The 22,454-nt window shown below is 48.6% G+C and overlaps 1 protein-coding gene across 2 annotated transcripts in view; it reads left to right on the top strand.

The window, feature by feature from the left end:
- The window catches only part of MRPS5 (mitochondrial ribosomal protein S5), a 166,559-nt gene that overhangs the window by 139,747 nt on the left and 4,358 nt on the right, over positions 1-22,454 (top strand). For both annotated transcript variants that reach the window (XM_075338128.1, XM_075338127.1), the window contains exons 8-10: positions 5,015-5,072; positions 9,936-9,998; positions 21,610-21,746. In XM_075338128.1, coding sequence (XP_075194243.1) covers positions 5,015-5,072; positions 9,936-9,998; positions 21,610-21,746 — 258 coding nt within the window. The remainder of the gene's footprint in view (positions 1-5,014; positions 5,073-9,935; positions 9,999-21,609; positions 21,747-22,454) is intronic.

The following is a 22,454-nucleotide window of genomic DNA, read 5'->3' as shown; positions in this document are numbered from 1 at the left end:
CAGGAGGGTGGCTGTGGATCTGGTCGGCCCGCTGGCCATCCCCAGCAGCTCCGGGAAACGCTTCATACTGACGGTAGTGGACTATGCCACCCGGTACCCAGAAGCAGTGGCCTTGTCGTCCATTCGGGCTGACAAGGTGGCCACCGCCTTGCTGGAGATTTTCTCCCGAGTGGGTTTTCCCCAGGAAGTGCTCACTGACCGGTGGACCCAATTCATGTCCCAGCTGATGGAGGCCCTCTGTAAGCAAGTCCAGGTGCGACATCTGGTGGCCAGCCCGTACCATCCACAGACTAATGGCCTGTGCGAGCGGTTCAATGGCACCTTAAAGCAGATGCTTAAGATGTTGGTCGACTCCCACGGGCGTGACTGGGAGCGGTATCTCCCACACCTGTTATTTGCTTACCGGGAGGTTCCACAGGCCTCAACAGGATTCTCACCGTTTGAGCTCCTGTACGGGCGACGTGTGCGGGGCCCCCTGGCTCTGGTGAAAGAGGCTTGGGAAGGGGATTTGGCCACCCCTGGAGTGTCGGTTATCGAGTATGTCATGCGCTTCCGGGACAAAATGCAGGCCTTGACACAACTGGTACACGACAATATGGCTCAAGCCCAGGCCGATCAGAAGCGTTGGTACGACCAGAACGCTTGTGAGAGGACCTACCAAGTGGGTCAAAAGGTGTGGGTACTGGTCCCCGTACCACAGGACAAGCTTCAGGCAGCCTGGGAAGGCCCATACCTCGTGTACCAGCAGCTCAACCCTGTAACGTACCTGGTCACCCTGGACCCTGCCCGTGGAAGGCGGAAGCCCTTCCATGTGAACATGATGAAGGCACATCATGAGCGGGAGGCATGTGCACTCCCTGTGTGCAACCTGCCCGAGGAGGGAGAAGCGGAAACCCTCTTGGATATGCTAGCCCAGGTTAGGGCAGGCGGATCCATTGAGGATGTGGAGGTTGGCCACCAGCTCTTGGAGGACCAACGGTCCCAGCTGTGGGCCACCCTACACCCCTTCCGGGGGTTGTTTACCAACCAGCCCGGAAGGACTGACTTGGCTGTCCATCACGTGGACACTGGGGATCATCCCCCGATCCGGCGTTCAGCATATCGGGTTTCCCTGGAGGTGCAGCAACACATGCGCCAGGAGATTGACGAGATGCTGAAGCTGGGGGTGATCCAGGCATCCAACAGCGCTTGGGCCTCGCCTGTAGTCCTCGTCCCTAAGAAGGACCGAACCACTCGGTTCTGCGTGGACTACAGGGGGCTCAATGCTGTCACAGTCGCCGATGCGTACCCAATGCCACGCATCGATGACCTGCTCGATCAGTTGGCCGGGGCTCAGTACCTGACCATCATGGATCTGAGCCGGGGATATTGGCAGATCCCCCTGACTCGCAAGGCCAGGGAACGCTCTGCCTTTATTACCCCATTTGGACTGTACGAGTCCACGGTGATGCCATTCGGAATGAGGAATGCCCCTGCCACTTTCCAGCGGATGGTCAACACCCTGCTCAAGGGACTTGAAGGGTACGCGGCCGCGTACCTGGATGACATTGCCGTCTTCAGTCCCACCTGGGAAGATCACCTAGAGCATCTAGCACAGGTGCTCAGGCGGATCCACCAGGCAGGTTTGACCATCAAGCCGGGAAAGTGTCAGCTGGCCATGAGCGAGGTCCAGTACCTCGGTCACCGGGTAGGCGGGAGAACACTGAAGCCCGAGCCTGAGAAAGTGGAGGCCATCGCGTCCTGGCCCACCCCCAGGACCAAGAAGCAGGTGATGTCCTTCTTGGGGACCGCTGGGTACTATAGGAGGTTTGTTCCATGCTATAGTAGCCTGGCAAAGCCCTTGACGGACCTCACCAAGAAGAAGCTGCCCTCTGCAGTCGATTGGACAATGGACTGCGAGACAGCCTTCCGGGCCCTAAAGGACGCCCTGTCCAGCCCGCCCGTGCTACAGGCAGCCGACTTCACGCGGCCGTTTGTAGTACAGACCGACGCCAGTGACTTCGGCCTCGGTGCGGTGCTCAGCCAGGTGGACTCTGCGAGCCAAGAGCACCCAGTCTTGTACCTGAGCAGGAAGCTGTTACCAAGGGAAGTGGCCTATTCCACGATGGAAAAGGAGTGCCTGGCCATAGTGTGGGCCCTGCAGCGTCTGCAACCCTATCTATACGGGCGCCACTTCATCGTGGAGACGGACCACAATCCCCTCAGCTGGTTACACACTGTCTCCGGGACGAATGGCAGGTTGTTGCGATGGAGCCTGGCGCTCCAGCAATACAACTTCACCATTCGACACAAAAGGGGCCGTGACCACGGTAACGCAGACGGGCTGTCCCGACAAGGAGAGGTCGCGGACGGGCGCACGGGGGAACACCGGAGTGTGCTGCCCCCTAGCGCCCTCAAAAGGGGGGAGGTGTGAGGTAAATCCGGAGATATGACGATAAATCATGATATTCAAGTTATGTCAGGAAGCCCTCTCCTGGTGTCACCCCCCCCTTTCCTTCACACAACTCCTTCAATCAGAAAATTTACCACAGGGATAAACGGTTTGTTTAGCAGATAGGTGTCAAAGGAACTGGTCTGTGTTCCACTTAAGCTGGTGTCACACATAACGACGACGACAACGACGTCGCTGCTACGTCACCATTTTCTGTGACGTTGCAGCGACGTCCCGTCGCTGTCGCTGTGTGTGACATCCAGCAACGACCTGGCCCCTGCTGTGAGGTCGCCGGTCGTTGCTGAATGTCCAGCTTCATTTTTTGGTCGTCACTCTCACGCTGTGACACACACATCGCTGTGTGTGACAGCGAGAGAGCGACGAAATGAAGCGATCAGGAGCCGGCACTGGCAGCTGCGGTAAGCTGTAACCAGCGTAAACATCGGGTAACCAAGGGAAGACCTTTCCCTGGTTACCCGATGTTTACGCTGGTTACCAGCCTCCGCTCTTGCTGCCAGTGCCGGCTCCTGCACTGTGACATGTGGCTGCAGTATGCATCGGGTAATTAACCCGATGCATACTGTAGCAAGGAGAGCAAGGAGCCAGCGCTAAGCAGTGCGCGCGGCTCCCTGCTCTCTGCACTGTGACATGTAGCTGCAGCACACATCGGGTTAATTAACCCGATGTGTGCTGCAGGAGAGCAAGGAGCCAGCGCTAAGCGCGGCTCCCTGCTCTCTGAACTGTGACATGTAGCTGCAGCAGACATCGGGTTAATTAACCCGATGTGTGCTGCAGGAGAGCAAGGAGCCAGCGCTAAGCGCGGCTCCCTGCTCTCTGAACATGTAACACAGCGACCTTATGATCGCTGCTTCTGCTGTGTTTGACAGCTAAGCAGCGATCATAACAGCGACTTACAAGGTCGCTGTTACGTCACCGAAAATGGTGACGTAACAGCGACGTCGTTGTCGCTGTCGTTTAGTGTGACACCAGCTTTACACCTCCATGGCCATCTCCTGTGATATGGAGATTAGATGATGTGGGAACAATGGACACAGGATGACTCCCTGCCGTGACCCTGTGGTAGGGGCTGCTATCTAATTAGCAAGCTTGGAAGTATCCAGACAGAACGACTCCAGTAAAATATGGTTCATATCTCGCAAGCCATATTTCCGATAAATATGGCAACCATAAAAATGGTGTCTCTGCATGCGGACGATGCTGGCACACCTTTTTTATGGGAGTAGGACAATGGGAAATACCCCAGGCGTGATATCAGCCAATGGGGAACTAGTAGACAAGTCATGAGTCCTCTCGTTCTGTAGCTAAATTCATAACTGTCACAAGGAGAGCGTTGGCGTCCGCCTACGACGCTCCCAGGCAAAGTTATGGCCCATATTCCATGTTGTGGATATTGTCCATAACTCCAGCCAGGGGTGGAGCAGTGCTCCCTCTGAGGTCACTAAGGTAGGAGGGGACCTGGATTTGCCCAGGTTGATAACCCTACTTCGGCCATTTTCCAGTGTTCTTTCGCTGGGGGTCACGTGTAGGAAACATCTGTGGGAAAGATCCTAGAAACCTGGTCTACAGCGCCCCCCTGTGGCCAGACGCACAAGGTAACTGCTGGAACTGTGTATGCCTGTTTGTAAACCATGCTTTATCTGTAACTGTACTCTGACATATGTATATTCTGTAGATCTCCTATTGTATATATTGTAGTTTCTAGTGTGCTTTAGGCTGATTAAATTATATAATTAATCTTGGGCTGTTCTGTTATCTCGATCTTGAATCCCACGTCTGTGTGTTCGGCTAATAGTTACCGTGAAGCGGTTGGTGGCAGCGAGTTGTGCCAAGGATTATTGTGGGGAGGCCAGTGAGATTCGGGGAGGTTTTATATATTCCGCCCGCGGAGGTCGGGGGAATATATACCCTACTCTCACCGGGGACCCTTCAATAATCGGCATAAGTAGTATAGCGGCCTCCTTGCTTATTGTCGGGCAATTCCATAATTGGCCTGACTATAAGAGGGGCGCTAGAGAGCGCGTCACGTGCTCTGTCTGTCGGTCGGGAGGTATAAGGGAGGGGTGACCCCCACTTGTTACCCCCCGATTGTGACGTACTGGTAGCCAGCGCGGGGGATTTCTGAGTGACCCCCCCGGTGGTTCGTGACAATGTACATTATTGTTGTCCATAGAAAAAGAATATGATGACATTATTATATTTGAATAGATGTTGATATTTATGTTTTATATTCAATAGTAAATGTAGATTATTGTTCATGGGGGAAAAAAAATAGACATCCCAGAAAATAAGCTCTAACCCATCTTTCAGAGAGAAAAAAATAATTCCAATCAGTCTTATTTTTGGGGAAACACAGTAGTCTTTTTTTTTTTTTTTTTCTTTTCTCTCTATGCTAAGCTACATAGCAACATCTTTTTCATCAGACTATATTATTATTGTAAATTCGAGCAATTCTGTTAAAACACAAGTTATATAGAAAGTGCTGCAGTGTTTTTGTGGAATCTTTGGATTGCTGTTTTTGCATATTGCTGGAAATCTCATCTATTCTGTTCTTCATCCATTTAGGCAAAGAACAGAGCGGTCCAGTACCTGCATTACATCGAGCGATTCAACGACCACACAAGTAGGCTCCTTCAGAACTGTATATTTACTGGTATCCATATACATAACCCCCTGGTTATTTTGTGCCTCTATGACCAGAGCTAGGTCTGCAATTTTATTTGTGCGTCTATAGTTATATACAGTGGCAAAAGGATGTAAATTGGGTCAAAGGTGTCCGACGATTTAATTTTAAGCCAGATTTCCGATTGGAATAGTTTTCTAGAAAATGCTATTGTGTCCAGAAATCACTGTTAGGCTATGTGCGCACAGTGCGTTTTTCGCGGCGTTTTTGCGCGGTTTTTGGGTGCGTTTTTGGCCTCAAAACTGCAGGACTTTGCTTCCCCAGCAAAGTCCCCAGCAAAGTCTATGAGTTTTCATTTTTGCTGTCCGCACACATCTGTTTTTTTTTACCTGCGTTTTTGAGTTAAAAAAAAAAATGGACATGTCAATTCTTTCCTGCGTTTTTCTGCGTTTTCCGCCCATGCAATGCATTTGAAAAACGCAGCAAAACGCAGAGATCAAAAACGCACCAAATCGCGGCAAAAACGCATGCGTTTTTTGATGCGTTTTTTCGACGCAGGTGCGTTTTTGTGCGTTTTTAGCGGCCAAAAACGCACAAAAACGCAGCGTCAAAAAGACGCAGTGTGCGCACATAGCCTTAAGGGTAAGGACACACGGCGAGTGAAACAGGCCAAGTGGAATGCAATAACAAATCCCATTCCATTTGGACCCATGTTACTTTATGGTGCCGTTCCAATCTGCGATTTTTTTCTCAGCCCTAATCGGACCAAGAGAACAGTCGCAGCATGCTGCGGGTGTAATCTGATCCGTATTCACTTGCACCCGTGCAAGTCTATGGGTGCGAGTGAAACAGTCAGATGACACCAGAGTGCAGTGCAATAATCGCATCAGCTTTAATGGAAGAGATGGGGAGATTAGTCCCAACCTCTCCTCTGCAGCTGTGATCTGATTGCAGGATCGGATCACAGTATAATGACACTTGCAGCAGAGCAGGAGCTGAGGGTCATTAGCATATTGCATCCGATGCACTTACATCGCATGCCATACGCTCGTGTGGCCCCAGCCTAACCAGACAAATCATGTTGTACATGGGCTGTGGAGTTATTTCTGGAGTTGTAAAAGCGGGAAGCAGAACCACTAATGTCTATGGTGTTTGGTATTACAGCTAAGCAACACTAATGTGAATGGGGCCGAGCTGGATTATAAGAAATGGTGCCCAAAAAGGAGACTTTCTTTTTCTAATCCTAGACAACCTCTTTTAGCCAGTACTAATCCGAGCAATAAAAAGAAAGTCTTTAATCCCTGATTTAGAAATAATTATAAAGTGCATTGCATTTGCTTTTTAGAGGTTTGAATATTTCGCTTTTATTTTCCCTGCACATAATCACAAGTTCTAGCAAAAAGTCACAAATATTTTTTGTCCTACAAGTCTTAGATATCAGTACTCCTGTCACTACCTATGATGTGGTATTAAAAGCAATCTGTCAGCAGATTTTTGCTACCTCATCTGAGAGCAGCATGATGTAGGCAAAGAGATTCTGAATCCAACGATGTATCACTTAAATTACTGGGTGCAGTCATTGTGATATTAATCAGAGGTTTTAGATTTAGCAAAGCAGCAGAGCTGGGAGCTGTCCCCGCCCACACCGGGCTCTCTATAGAGATTATACATTGACAGTGAGGTGTCAATCACTGGAGGGGGCATGTTGGATAACATGGCACGAGTTAGCTACTCACAGCAATGACAATCGGCAAGTGATAAAGTTTTTAGTTTAAGTAAACAACGGCCCAGATTCTGATGAGAGGCATAGTTGATTTTTGTTCTTTAACCCCTACAGCATGCTGTTCTCAAGTTACAAAGCAAAAACCTGCCACACATTCCATTTAAAGGAAATTTGTCAGCAGGTTTTTGGTATGCAATTTGATAGTAGCATGATGTAGAGACAGAGACCCTGATTCCAATGGTGTATCATTTATCGTAATTTTTGGACTATAAGATGGATTTTCTTCCCCCCCTAAATTTGGGAAGAAAGTGGGGGGTGCGTCTTATAGTCCATATGTAAGTGTCTCGCTGTGTTGGGGGAGTGAGCAGGATCACAAGACGCAAGAGCAAGGTTGCCGCTGAAGAAAGCTGGCAGACGTGTCATCTATTACAGGAAATGAATATTCACTGCTCCCCACACTCATAATCCCGCCCCGCTCTCGGCACTGAAGCAGTCTGCAGCGGCTGGGGAGATCACGTGTGTCTGCTGTGAAAGAAAATGAATGTTTACTGCTCTCCACGCCCGTAGTGAATATTCATTTTGAATTAGCTGGCAGCTGATGTCGGTGTTTGACTAGGGGCGGATGGCAGTAACATCATTACGCTGCCCCATCGCTTACACGCTAAAGTCAGTTGCCGGCATCAGAAAAGGGCGCCATGCATTGGGGTAGCGAAGGGAAGGTAAGTACAATCATTTCTTTTTTTTTTTTTTTTTTTTTATTTGTGCGGCGTAACAGGAGGCATATATACCAGGATGGGAAACATATATACAAGTATGAGGGACATGTATACCAGGACAGAGCGCATATATACAAGGTTGGAGGACAAATATACTAGGATGGGCCCAAGATGGAGATCATATATACTAGGATGGGGGACATATTTTCCAGCATGGGAACATATGCACCAGGATGGGGAACTTATGTACCAGCATGGGAAACATATATACCAATATGAGGGACATGTATACCAGGACGGAGCACATATATACCAGGATGGAGGACATATATACCAGGATGGAGAACATATATACCTGGATGGGCCCAAGATGGAGATCCTATACACTAGGATGGGGGACATACTGTATATTTGTAGATATACAGTCATATGAAAAAGTTTGGGCACCCCTATTAATGTTAACCTTTTTTCTTTATAACAATTTGGGTTTTTGCAACAGCTATTTCAGTTTCATTTATCTAATAACTGATGGACTGAGTAATATTAGTAATATTTCTGGATTGAAATGAGGTTTATTGTACTAACAGAAAATGTGCAATCCGCATTTAAACAAAATTTGACCGCTGCAAAAGTATGGGCACCCTTATCAATTTCTTGTTTTGAACACTCCTAACTACTTTTTACTGACTTACTGAAGCACTAAATTGGTTTTGTAACGTCATTGAGTTTTGAACTTCATAGGCAGGTGTATCCAATCATGAGAAAGGGTATTTAAGGTGGCCACTTGCAAGTAGTTCTCCTATTTGAATCTCCTATGAAGAGTGGCATCATGGACTCCTCAAAACAACTCTCAAATTATCTGAAAACAAAGATTATTCAGCATAGTTGTTCAGGGGAAGGATACAAAAAGTTGTCTCAGAGATTTAAACTGTCAGTTTCCACTGTGAGGAACATAGTAAGGAAATGGAAGAACACAGGTACAGTTCTTGTTAAGCCCAGAAGTGGCAGGCTAAGAAAAATATCAGAAAGGCTGAGAAGAAGAATGGTGAGAACAGTGAAGGACAATCCACAGACCACCTCCAAAGACCTGCAGCATCATCTTGCTGCAGATGGTGTCAATGTGCATCGGTCAACAATACAGCGCACATTGCACAAGGAGAAGCTGTATGGGAGAGTAATGCGAAAGAAGCCGTTTCTGCAAACACGCCACAAACAGAGTCGCCTGAGGTATGCAAAAGCACATTTGGACAAGCCAGTTACATTTTGGAAGAAGGTCCTGAGGACTGATGAAACAAAGATTGAGTTGTTTGGTCATACAAAAAGGCGTTATGCATGGAGGCAAAAAAACACGGCATTCCAAGAAAAGCACTTGCTACCCACAGTAAAATTTGGTGGAGGTGGAGGTTCTATCATGCTTTGGGGCTGTGTGGCCAATGCCGGCACCGGGAATCTTGTTAAAGTTGAGGGTCACATGGATTCAACTCAGTATCAGCAGATTCTTGACAATAATGTGCAAGAATCAGTGACGAAGTTGAAGTTACACAGGGGATGGATATTTCAGCAAGACAATGATCCAAAACACCGCTCCAAATCTACTCAGGCATTCATGCAGAGGAACAATTACAATGTTCTGGAATGGCCATCCTAGTCCCCAGACCTGAATATCATTGAAAATCTGTGGGATGATTTGAAGCGTGCCGTCCATGCTCGGCGACCATCAAACTTAACTGAACTGGAATTGTTTTGTAAACAGGAATGGTCAAATATACCTTCATCCAGGATCCAGGAACTCATTAAAAGCTACAGGAAGCGACTAGAGGCTGTTATTTTTGCAAAAGGAGGATCTACAAAATATTATTGTCACTTTTATGTTGAGGTGCCCATACTTTTGCATCGGTCAAATTTAGTTTAAATGCAGATTGCACATTTTCTGTTAGTACAATAAACCTCATTTCAATCCAGAAATATTACTCAGTCCATCAGTTATTAGATATATGAAACTGAAATAGCTGTTGCAAAAACCCAAATTGTTATAAAGAAAAAAGGTTAACATTAATAGGGGTGCCCAAACTTTTTCATATGACTGTATCTGTGCACTCTGAGCGCAAAGATGGATACTATCAAACATGAGCCAAGATATAAAGGGTTCAAAAAACATGATGATAAAGTCGTGCTGTGCGGTAAAGGAGTATGTGTTTCTCATTTTACTCAAGGGACTGTGCTTTTAGGAAGGGGTTTGCCAAGTAGTGGACAACACCTATAATGGCCTATACTAATGATGAGCCATTAATGTTTTGATCCCAGAAAACTATTTTTACTTTTATTACTGTTTTCAAATTTTAACTTTAACCGGTCAGTAATGGCTTTTTCTATGCAGTGTATTAAGATGGCAATGTGTAATGCTCATTTGTTATCTTTCTCCAGTATTCCATGATATATCCTCAACCTTTAAGAGGACTACCATTAAAATGAAGAAACAGAACCATGGTAAGTCAGGAAGACTTTATATTTTACACACATACAGTATTGTTATGTTTGGGAAAATTTCTAATAGTTGGGGTATGGATGAAGAGGAAGAATTGTGAAATATCATTTCTTCCTGTTAAATCTGACTTACACTATGTATGAATGCAGGATATATACCTTATATTGCTATTTAGGCCAAGGGTCTTGTATAGCCACAACATACTGTGTGCACCCAAGAACCTGCTGGTGGGGCCCATTGCTTTCTTTCATAGTAGAGGTATGAATCAAAACAATGTCTGCAATATACTTTGTTCAAGGTAACCTGACAGCTAATACATCAATGAGCAGCATGTATCTATCACTGCAGCGGAACCTTAAAGCGAACCGGTCACGTGGAAAAAGGCTATTAAAAATGCAGATATGGGGTTAATCTGCAGGTTAATAGCAGTCTAAACCTGCACGGCGCCTGCACATTGAACCCCACTGCTGAGAGGAAAAGAACTTTAATCCTCCCGGCAGCATTCTGGTGTCAGTCATGGAGGCGTCATCGTCGCAGGTTCAGTCACCGTTCTGTGTATGGAAAGCGGTGGCTGTAGCCAGGTCCATCGCACTGATAGACGGCAACTCATCATTAGATCTGGCTGTCAGTCAGTGCAGGCGGCACAGCTACAGCTGTCACTCTCCATACATAGAACAGTGACTGAACTGGCGCCTACTCCGTGACTGCAACCGGAATGCTGCCGGGAGGAATAAAGTTCTTTTCCTCCTGGTAGTGGTGTTTAATATGCAGGCGCCACGCAGGTTTAAAATGCTATTAACCTGCAGATGAACCCCATATCTGCAGGTTAATAGCCTTTTTCCATGTGATGGGTTTGTTTTAAGAGCCAAGGACGGAGCCACACTGGAGACTAGTTGGTTCCCCGTGGCCTCTCTCCATTTGCTCCCCTGGAGTCTCCGGTCTCTCGCGATACTGTCTTCCGTGCGGCTCAGTCCCTGGTGGCTTTTAAAGTATGATTTTCTGAAACACCCTAGCATTTTACTGTCAAATATACGTGGACTAAATAATGTGGATCGGGCAGTCTGTATCATCAGTCAGGTTCACTTCAAAAATTCTTAAAAGTTAATTTAATCTTCAAGAAATGATTTGTACCTCCAAACTCTCTGGAGCCCCAGCCTTCTTTATTCGTTAGGATAGCAATCTTCAGATGGATGCAATCTATTGTTTTCTGTCATCGGCCACTTCATTGTGGGGAGATGCTGATAGTTATGTTCCCCAATGGAATTACTGAGCCGAAATACAGAAAATCCTTGACAGCCACAAATGTCATTGACCCCTGTAGCAGGGGGAACAGCCCAGTGCCGCTCCCGTAGCAGTCACTTGTTTTGCTTTTTTATATGTGTATGTGTATTATACCTATATATATATATATATATATATATATATATATATATATATATATATATATATATATATATATATATATATAATATATATATACATATATCTCATTATTGTACATATACATACAAATGTATTATAGCAGCATTTGGCCAGAATGACGGGCTGTGCAGTGGTCTGTGAAGCATTATATATGGAACGTCTTGTCTGCGCTCTGCTCCTGGATGCCTTGTGATGGTTTGGGCCTGTGCCGATACAGCAGGCAGATAACACATTGGATGGATGGCGCTGGTCTGTAAAATAATTCTGAGGAAATCCTATTACCCGCAGCCATGCTTTACTGCACTAATGGACTTCTTTTTCTTTTAAACTATAATTGAAAAAACAAACTATAAGTACCGGCAGCCATTTTTTACCAAGTGAACAACATATTGATTTTCCTGCTCCGGCAGGAGGGGGAACACTCTCCAGACACATTTTCATCCAAATGATCTTTAAAAGGCCATTCATCACCGTGTAATTTACTAGATAGCCGAAATGTTTAATTTTACTAGCCTGCCATCCAGTTTCCTTTCTCTGTAAATTTTTCCAGTAGGTTTTTTATGCACTTATTGGGAACACAGCGTTCTTGGAAATGAAACTATAATTTAATGCCACCATCTTCTGGAGACATAAAATCGCTCGGATTATTTGGGCTGCCAGATTGCAGAAACTAGGGGCTTGTGCGCTCTTACACTCAGTGCTGACCCAGTGCACCGTATTACAGCTCTGGTGACAGGGTAATAAGTGCCGTCCTCGGCAAGCGAGCGGCCCGGATGTGGGTTGTCTGCATTTCTTCCTTGTAATAGAAGTAAACAATGAAAATCTAAATCCCCAGAAAATGTCATAGCGGTGTAAAAACTAAAATGGATTTCTCCAAAGATTTTGTTGAACTTTTTGGTTTGTTTAGCACCATAGAGCAAAGAATATTCCCACCCAAAATGTAAACATACAGTGATAGCTGAAGTATCGCCATTGCCAGGAGTCAGTTGCCATCGATCTGATGTACTGTATATCATTGATATCGGGGATAGGTGATAATTGTTGTTAGGGGCATAGCCAAGTAAATAAGTTTGCCCATGCAGGATATGTCACAACAGGCACCATGGTCCCTACAGACACCCGCTGTGCAAAGACCAGCAATACCACTGCAAACAAGTGAATGGCGGTTCCTTACACAGGAGGGGCCATCACATCTTACAATAGGGAGGCCCACTTATGATCCACCAGATACATTTTCGAATACCCTCTACTCCCCATTGAGAATACATTCATGTGTTGCTGTTCTTTTCTCACTTTTCATGAAACAACAATTTGACATGACCGGAAAATGTGTTTTTAACTAATTTCTTTTTATGTCTAAAGTTACAGTTGCTTTTTTAGGTGTACTCCCCAACTTCTCTTAGGGGTACTTTGCACACTACGACATCGCTGCTTGATGTCGGTGGGGTCAAATCGAAAGTGACGCGCATCCGGCGTCGCTGTCGACATCGGAGTGTGTAAATCGTTTTTAATACGATTAACGAGCGCAAAAGCGTCAAAATCGTATAATCGGTGTAGTGTCGGTCATTTCCATAATTTCGGAAGGACCGATGTTACAATGTTGTTCCTCATTCCTGCGGCAGCACACATCACTGTGTATGAAGCCGCAGGAGCGAGGAACATCTCCTTACCTGCATTCCGGCTGCAATGAGGAAGGAAGGAGGTGGGTGGGATGTTTACGTCTTGCTCATCTCCGCCCCCTGCTTCTATTGGCCGTCTGCCGTGTGACGTCGCTGTGACGCCGCACGACCCGCACCCTTAGGAAGGAGGCAGGTCACCGGCCAGAGCGACGTTGTAGGGCAGGTAAGTGCGTGTGAAGCTGCTGTAGCGATAATGTTCGCTACGGCAGCTATCACAAGATATCGCAGCTGCGACGGGGGCGGGGACTATCGCGCTCGGCATCGCTACCATTGGCTTGTGATGTCGTAGTGTGCAAAGTTCCCCTTAGGGTACGTGCACACAATCAGGACCCCCTGTGTCCTGGATGTGGCGGGTCCTGACCTGCGTGGTCGATAGTCTCTTCCGCTGGAGACCTCAGCTGTCCGTGTCCACTATCTGGGCTTGGACATTTGCGGTCTCTCTCTCCTGTTCTCCCTGCAGAGGACACTGCAAACAACAGCTCGGAAAGCCGCACCGCAGGTCAGTGTTTGTTGCCGAATAAACAAGCACAGTGGGCACGGTATTTCTACAAATCCAATCTACGTTGCTTGTACTGTACATCACAGCATTTTGGACGCAGCTGAAGCACGCTTCGTCCAAAATGCAGTGAACACTGATTGTGGGCACGCAGTCTTACTGTTGTGATCTGACAGTGGAAAACTTGCTTCACCGTGGAGGAAGGAAGAGAATTTAAAGAGAACCTATGAGATGTTTTGATCTTGCCAATCTGCTGACGGGGATAGATAGAACTGGAGAACTACCTGTACTTAGAAATACCTGTACTTCGCTGCCTCTGCCATGTTTTACTGCAGCCACTGCCGCTCCCACAAGTGTACTAGAGGAAGATCCTAGCTTATAAAGGGGTCGTCCAATAAACAACACTCACAACTCGCTGATCAGTAAGTGTCTCACCGCTGTGACCTCAACTAATGCCCAACCACCGCTCCATTTATGGTCTATGAGGCTGCAAGAAAAAGCTGAACTCAGCGCTCTGCAGCCTCATATTGAGTGAATGGTCGCACATGTGCACTGCCTCTCTATGCTAATGAAGATAAAAGTGCACCATTTTGCCAATCTTAGCTGTTGGACACCCCCATCAGTCAAAAATGTATTACACACACCGCGGATAGATGATGACTTGTTTTCAGTTGATAACCCCTGCAGGGGCGCTTTGGTTTTTGTACAGAGCACTCCCCAATCCCCCACCTCTGCACTTGAATAAAGGAGTTTTATCCTTCCACATTTGTGCCATGTACATGAGACGCCAAGCTGAGTGATTTGGTTCAGCGATGTTGACATGACGTCACTGCTGCGGCTGGTAGACTATCACTGGAGCAGCGGCAGAGATGCTCAAATGCAGTTTCAGTATCAACTGCTTAATATTTTAACACATTTTTTATTGTCCAGATCGATATTATATTGAGAAACAATGTTTCTCTCAAATACCTTGTGTTGGCAATAGTGCCTGTGAGAGGTGCTATTGCAGACCGCTTTTCCCGCTCCAGTGACGTCTCCGTCAAGTGCCGCACACATCACATCCGTGCAGCCGGGGGCATTCTTCCAGACTCTGAGCTGTGGGCGGTGTTTCACCGCTGTCACAGCCCATCTGCTCCCCTTCGTTCCTCCCTCACAGCACAGCGCGTCGCGTCTCTTGCTTGCAGCGAAGAATACAGCCGACTGCACGGATGTGACGTGTGCAGCACTTGACGGAGACGTCACTGGAGCGGGAACAGCGGTCTGCAATAGCGCCTCTCACAGGCACTATTGCCAACACAAGGTATTTGAGAGAAACATTGTTTCTCAATATAATATCGATCTGGACAATAAAAAATATGGGTGAACCACCCTTTTAAAGGTGATAATCCTTTTAAAGGGAATGTTTCTTCGGCGCTCTATTGGGAGACCCAGACGATTGGGTGTATAGCACTGCCTCCGGAGGCCACACAAAGCAATTACACTAAAAAGTGTAAGGCCCCTCCCCTTCTGGCTATACACCCCCAGTGGGATCACTGGCTCACCAGTTTTCTGCTTTGTGCGAAGGAGGTCAGACATCCACGCATAGCTCCACTGTTTAGTCAGCAGTAGCTGCTGACTATATCGGATGGAAGAAAAGAGGGCCCATATGGGGCCCCCAGCATGCTCCCTTCTTACCCCACTTGTGGTTTGTAAGGTTGAGGTACCCATTGCGGGTACGGAGGCTGGAGCCCACATGCTGTTTTCCTTCCCCATCCCCCTGAGGGGCTCTGAGGAAGTGGGATCTTACCGGCCACCAAGCCCTGAGGCCGGGCTCCATCCACAGACCCATAGAACCTGCTGGATGTGGAGCGGGAGTGCCGTTTAGGGACAAGGCCCTGCAACTTTCAGGTACTCTGTGTCCCCGTATGGCAGGCCACGCGCACCCCAGGCTTGCTGGGTGTGCTAGTGCGCCGGGGACTGTAGCGCTGTGCGCTGGGCTTATAGTCCCCGCAGATTACTGGGGGACTTTATGTGTGTGGATCGCCGCGCCGACCGCCCCTGGAGCGACGGCACAGCTGCGACTTGTAGTGCGCCGGGGTCGCGCCGACCGCGCTTTTACGGCGGCGGCGCTTCTAACTTTAGTCCCCGGCTTTCTGCGGCCTAGCTCCGCTTCGTTAACGCCCCCCACCCTGTCAATCAGGGTAGGGGAGAGACGTTATTCAATCGGCAGCGCCGAGGGCTGGGGCACGATTTACATGCTCCAGCCCTCTCACTGAGCACAGTAGGACACAGGCTTCGCGCTTTTTCTCTGTGCACGCCCTAGGCCCGCCCCCAGGCTTGCAGCTCCCCAGGACGCCGGCAGCCATTACTCACATGCAGTCTGGCTAGAGAACGCACGCAGGCTCTGGGGGACCCAGGCTAAGGGTTTTCTGGCGACCACACACCCGCGCTCAGCGGGCGGTAAGCAGCACATACGTGCAGGCCCACTAGTGCCACAGTGTTATATTTTTCGCTGTACATAGACACTGCTGTGTCTAGATATATTTAATACTGCACTGTAAGGTCGCTTCTTGGCTGTACACCCTATATTGCTTTGAGGAGACAACAGCATGTCATCCGCAAAACGCAAGGGTGCCAAGGCACGGGCTGTATACACTACTTGTACAGCATGTGGGGCTAATCTACCAGCAGGCTCCAACGACTCTCATTGTGTGCAATGTTCAGTCCCAGTGGCACTTCGTCAGCCAGAGCCTACTGTGGTGGTAGCCCAGGCAGAGACGCCTGTGAACCCTGCCCCGGTGACGGGGACAGAATTTGCAGTCTTTGCTGATAAAATGTCTGTGACTATGACAAAAATCCTGGAAACCTTGCAGTCCAGGCCAGTTGCTCAGACCATAGACACTGCTGTGTCTATGTTCCCCGGTCCCCCTCAGTTGGAACTAATCCGTACTTCAAGGGGGTCCCAGGCATCACAGGCTGAGGGCTCTGACTCCGATGACAGTCCCAGTCCGCCTAAGCGAGCTCGCTGGGAGAGACCCTCCACGTCATCACGTGGATCAGGGTCTCAGCGAGAAGGGTCCCTATATGAGGGTTCAGAGGTGGGTGATCAGGAGTCTTGTCCTGACGCCGCACTCAATTTGGATACGCCAGATGGTGACGCCATGGTAAATGACCTTATAGCGGCCATCAATAGGCTGTTGGATATTTCTCCCCCAGCCCCTTCTGCAGAGGAGGCAGCTGCACAGCAGGAGAAATTCCATTTCCTGTATCCCAAGCGTAAACTGAGTACTTTTCTGGACCACTCTGACTTCAGAGAATCCATCCAGAAACATAATACTTATCCGGACAAGCGTTTTTCTAAACGCCTTAAGGATACACGGTATCCTTTTCCCCCTGACGTGGTCAAACGCTGGACCCAGTGTCCAAAAGTGGACCCTCCAATATCCAGGCTTGCAGCTAGATCCATAGTTGCAGTGGAGGATGGGGCTTCACTTAAAGATGCCAATGACAGACAGATGGACCTTTGGTTGAAATCTGTCTATGAAGCTATCGGCGCGTCGTTTGCTCCAGCATTCGCGGCCGTGTGGGCGCTCCAAGCTATTTCAGCTGGTCTGGCACAGGTGGACTCTCTCATACGTCCAGCAGTGCCGCAAGTGGCGTCCCTAACTACGCAAATGTCTGCGTTTGCGACCTACGCTATCAATGCGGTACTGGACTCTACGAGCCGTACCTCAATGGCATCTGCCAACTCTGTAGTTTTGCGCAGAGCCTTGTGGTTAAAGGAATGGAAAGCAGATTCTGCTTCTAAAAAATGTTTAACCAGCTTGCCATTATCTGGAGACAGACTGTTTGGTGAGCAATTGGCGGAAATCATCAAACAGTCCAAAGGTAAGGACTCCTCCTTACCCCAGCCCAGATCAAGCAAACCTCCACAGAGGAAGTGGCAGTCAAAGTTTCGGTCCTTTCGAGGCTCGGGCAAGCCCCAATTCTCCTCGTCCAAAGGGACTCAGAAAGAGCAAAGGAGCTCTGATTCCTGGCGGGCTCACTCACGCCCCAAGAAAGCAACCGGAGGTACCGCTTCCAAGGCGGCTGCCTCATGACTTTCGGCCGCCTCCCTCCGCATCCTCGGTCGGTGGCAGGCTCTCCCGCTTTTGCGACATTTGGCTGCCACAGGTCAAAGACCGGTGGGTAACAGACATTTTGTCTCACGGGTACAGGATAGAGTTCAGTTCTCGTCCTCCGCCTCGGTTCTTCAGAACTTCCCCACATCCCGACCGAGCAGATGCCCTTCTGCAGGCGGTGAATTCTCTAAGAGCAGAAGGAGTGGTGGTCCCTGTTCCTCTTCAGGAACGAGGTCAAGGTTTTTACTCCAATCTCTTTGTGGTGCCAAAAAAGGACGGCTCATTCCGTCCTGTTCTGGACCTAAAACTGCTCAACAAGCATGTGAACGCCAGGCGGTTCCGGATGGAATCCCTCCGCTCAGTCATTGCCTCAATGTCTCAAGGAGATTTCCTAGCATCAATAGACATCAAGGATGCTTATCTCCACGTGCCGAGTGCTACAGAGCACCAACGCTTTCTACGCTTCGTGATAGGAGACGACCATCTTCAGTTCGTAGCGCTGCCATTTGGTCTAGCGACAGCCCCACGGGTGTTCACCAAGATCATGGCGGCAGTGGTAGCAGTCTTGCACTCTCAGGGACACTCTGTGATCCCTTACTTGGACGATCTACTGGTCAAGGCACCCTCTCAAGAGGCATGCCAACTCAGCTTGACTGTTGCACTGGAGACTCTCCAGACGTTCGGGTGGATCATCAACTTCTCAAAGTCAAATCTGTCACCGACCCAATCACTAACGTATCTTGGCATGGAGTTTCATACTCTCTCAGCGATAGTGAAGCTTCCGCTGGACAAGCAGAGGTCACTACAGACTGGGGTGCAGGCTCTCCTTCAAAGTCAGTCGCACTCCTTAAGACGCCTCATGCACTTCCTCGGGAAGATGGTGGCGGCAATGGAAGCGGTTCCGTTTGCGCAGTTTCATCTGCGCCCACTTCAATGGGACATTCTCCGCCAATGGGACGGGAAGTCAACATCCCTGGACAGGAAAGTCTCCCTTTCCCAGACGGCCAAGGACTCTCTGCAGTGGTGGCTTCTTCCCACCTCATTATCACAGGGAAGATCCTTCCTACCCCCATCCTGGGCGGTGGTCACGACAGACGCGAGTCTGTCAGGGTGGGGAGCAGTTTTTCTCCACCACAGGGCTCAGGGTACGTGGACCCAGCAGGAGTCCACCCTTCAGATCAATGTTCTGGAAATCAGAGCAGTGTATCTTGCCCTACTAGCCTTCCAGCAGTGGCTGGAAGGAAGGCAGATCCGAATTCAGTCGGACAACTCCACAGCGGTGGCATACATCAACCACCAAGGGGGGACACGCAGTCGGCTAGCCTTCCAGGAAGTCCGGCGGATTCTGATGTGGGTGGAAGCCACAGCCTCCACCATATCCGCAGTTCACATCCCCGGCGTAGAAAACTGGGAAGCAGACTTCCTCAGTCGCCAGGGCATGGACGCAGGGGAATGGTCCCTTCACCCAGACGTGTTTCAGGAAATCTGTCACCGCTGGGGGGTGCCGGACGTCGACCTAATGGCGTCACGGCACAACAACAAGGTCCCAACCTTCATGGCACGGTCTCGCGATCAAAGAGCGCTGGCGGCAGACGCCCTAGTGCAAGATTGGTCGCAGTTCCGGCTCCCTTATGTGTTTCCACCTCTGGCACTCTTGCCCAGAGTGCTACGCAAGATCAGATCCGATTGCAGCCGCGTCATACTTGTCGCCCCAGACTGGCCGAGGAGGGCGTGGTACCCGGATCTGTGGCAGCTCACGGTCGGCCAACCGTGGGCACTACCAGACCGACCAGACTTACTGTCCCAAGGGCCGTTTTTCCATCGGAATTCTGCGGCCCTGAACCTGACTGTGTGGCCATTGAGTCCTGGATCCTAGCGTCTTCAGGATTGTCCCAAGGGGTCGTTGCCACCATGAGACAGGCTAGGAAGCCCACGTCTGCTAAGATCTACCACAGAACGTGGAGGATATTCTTATCCTGGTGCTCTGCTCAGGGAGTGTCTCCCTGGCCATTTGCATTGCCTACCTTTCTTTCTTTCCTGCAATCTGGGTTAGAAAAAGGTTTGTCGCTCGGCTCCCTTAAAGGTCAGGTCTCGGCGCTATCCGTCTTTTTTCAGAGGCGTTTGGCACGCCTTCCTAAGGTGCGCACGTTCCTACAGGGGGTTTGCCATATCGTACCCCCGTACAAGCGGCCGTTAGATCCATGGGATCTGAACAGGGTACTAGTTGCCCTCCAGAAGCCGCCCTTCGAGCCTCTGAGGGAGGTTTCACTTTCTAGGCTGTCACAGAAAGTGGCTTTTCTGGTAGCGATCACATCTCTTCGGAGAGTGTCTGAGCTAGCAGCGCTGTCATCCAAGGCTCCCTTCCTGGTCTTCCACCAGGACAAGGTAGTGCTGCGCCCCATTCAGGAGTTTCTCCCGAAGGTGGTATCCTCTTTTCATCTTAATCAGGATATCTCTTTGCCTTCGTTTTGTCCTCATGCAGTTCATCGGTATGAGAAGGATTTACATTTGTTAGATCTGGTGAGAGCACTCAGAATCTACATTTCCCGCACGGCGCCCTTGCGCCGTTCGGATGCACTCTTTGTCCTTGTCGCTGGTAAGCGCAAAGGGTCGCAGGCTTCTAAGGCCACCCTAGCTCGATGGATCAAAGAACCAATTCTTGAAGCCTACCGTTCTGCTGGGCTTCCGGTTCCATCAGGGCTGAAGGCCCATTCTACCAGAGCCGTGGGTGCATCCTGGGCATTACGACACCAGGCTACGGCTCAACAGGTGTGCCAGGCAGCTACCTGGTCGAGTCTGCACACTTTCACCAAACATTATCAGGTGCATACCTATGCTTCGGCGGACGCCAGCCTAGGTAGAAGAGTCCTGCAGGCGGCAGTTGCCTCCCCGTAGGGGAGGGCTGTCTTGCAGCTCTAACATGAGGTATTTCTTTACCCACCCAGGGACAGCTTTTGGACGTCCCAATCGTCTGGGTCTCCCAATAGAGCGCCGAAGAAGAAGGGAATTTTGTTACTTACCGTAAATTCCTTTTCTTCTAGCTCTTATTGGGAGACCCAGCACCCGCCCTGTTGTCCTTCGGGATTTTTGGTTTGTTTGCGGGTACACATGTTGTTCATGTTGAACGGTTTTCAGTTCTCCGATGTTACTCGGAGTGAATTTGTTTAAACCAGTTATTGGCTTTCCTCCTTCTTGCTTTTGCACTAAAACTGGTGAGCCAGTGATCCCACTGGGGGTGTATAGCCAGAAGGGGAGGGGCCTTACACTTTTTAGTGTAATTGCTTTGTGTGGCCTCCGGAGGCAGTGCTATACACCCAATCGTCTGGGTCTCCCAATAAGAGCTAGAAGAAAAGGAATTTACGGTAAGTAACAAAATTCCCTTCGTCACCAGGTTTTTTCTCCCCCATCTTAGAGTAGCATAATCTAGCGACAGAGACCCTGATTCCAGTGATGTGTGACTTACTGAGCTGTTTGCTGTCATTTTGATAAAATCAATGTTTTCTCTGCTGCAGATCTAGCAGTTATACAGAGCTCATGAATATGCTGGACTACCTGCAGCATGCCAAGTAGTCCTGTAATGACTATCTACTGCTGATTAAACACTGATTTTATAAAACTACACTAAGCAACCCTTGTAAGAGATACATTGCTGGAATCGGGTTTCTTGTCCTTCATTTTGCTGCTCTCGGATTACATGGCAAAAACCTGGTGACAGATTCCCTTTAATGGATTTAGTTCCAAAACCAGTCAAGGGGACACTAAAACACCTACTCACAGGTATGCAGTTTTCCACTCTCCCCCGGTATAGTTAGAACTGCTGTCAGGCTCCCTATTACTGTTGGCACTTATATAAAATATCTAAAATTTTTCATGTTTAAACTTGGATTCTTAGTTATATATTTGTTGTCTTGCGTAGGTCATGGTCTTCATTGTCATAGAGCAGTTATTACCATTTGCAAGTTAATTGGTATCCAAGACATGTATGCCAAAGTGAGCGGTTCATGCAATATGCTTAACCTTACAAGGGCGCTCTTCTTGGGGCTGGCGCAGCAGGTAAGTCACCGTGATTTTTATAATATATAATAATACATATATCACTGCGGCACATTGGCTCAGTGGTTAGCACTGCAGCCTTGCATTGCTGGGGTCCTAGGTTCAAATCCCACCAAGGACAACATCTACAAGGAGTTTGTATGTTCTCCCTGTGTTTGCGTGGGTTTCCTCCGGGTTCTCCGGTTTCCTCCCACACTCCAAAAACATAACTGATAGGGACTCTAGATTGTGAGCCCCAATGGGGACAGTATTGCCAATATATGTTGTGAGCCGCTCTGAGCCTTTGGAGAGGGGCGGCATACAAGTTTGACAAATAAATAAATATATACCGTATTTTTCCGCTTTATAAGACGCACCTGATTATAAGACGCACCCCCAAATTTGGTGAAGGAAAAGAGATTTGTTTTTAATGTTAAATGGGGTCCATCTTATAATGCCAGTGTCCCTCTAACAAATCATATAGGGAATATGTCCCTCATAGCCCCCCATCCTAAAATTAGCCCCCTTAATCTGGATATGGCCCCCTTATAATGAATATAGCCCCCTTGTGATGGCACACGTTCCCCTCTGCTGCCAATGGCCCCCTATGGATTGCATACATTCCCCTGTGCTGCCTATGGCCCCCTATGGATTGCATACATTCCCCTGTGCTGCCTATGGCCCCCTATGGATTACATACATTCCCCTGTGCTGCCTATGGTCCCTTAT

This window comes from Anomaloglossus baeobatrachus, chromosome 3 (genome assembly GCF_048569485.1).
Source record: "Anomaloglossus baeobatrachus isolate aAnoBae1 chromosome 3, aAnoBae1.hap1, whole genome shotgun sequence".
Taxonomy (NCBI): Eukaryota; Metazoa; Chordata; class Amphibia; order Anura; family Aromobatidae; genus Anomaloglossus; species Anomaloglossus baeobatrachus.
The sequence above is the reverse complement of the archived record's forward strand: the minus strand, read 5'-3'. Positions and strand labels throughout refer to the sequence as shown.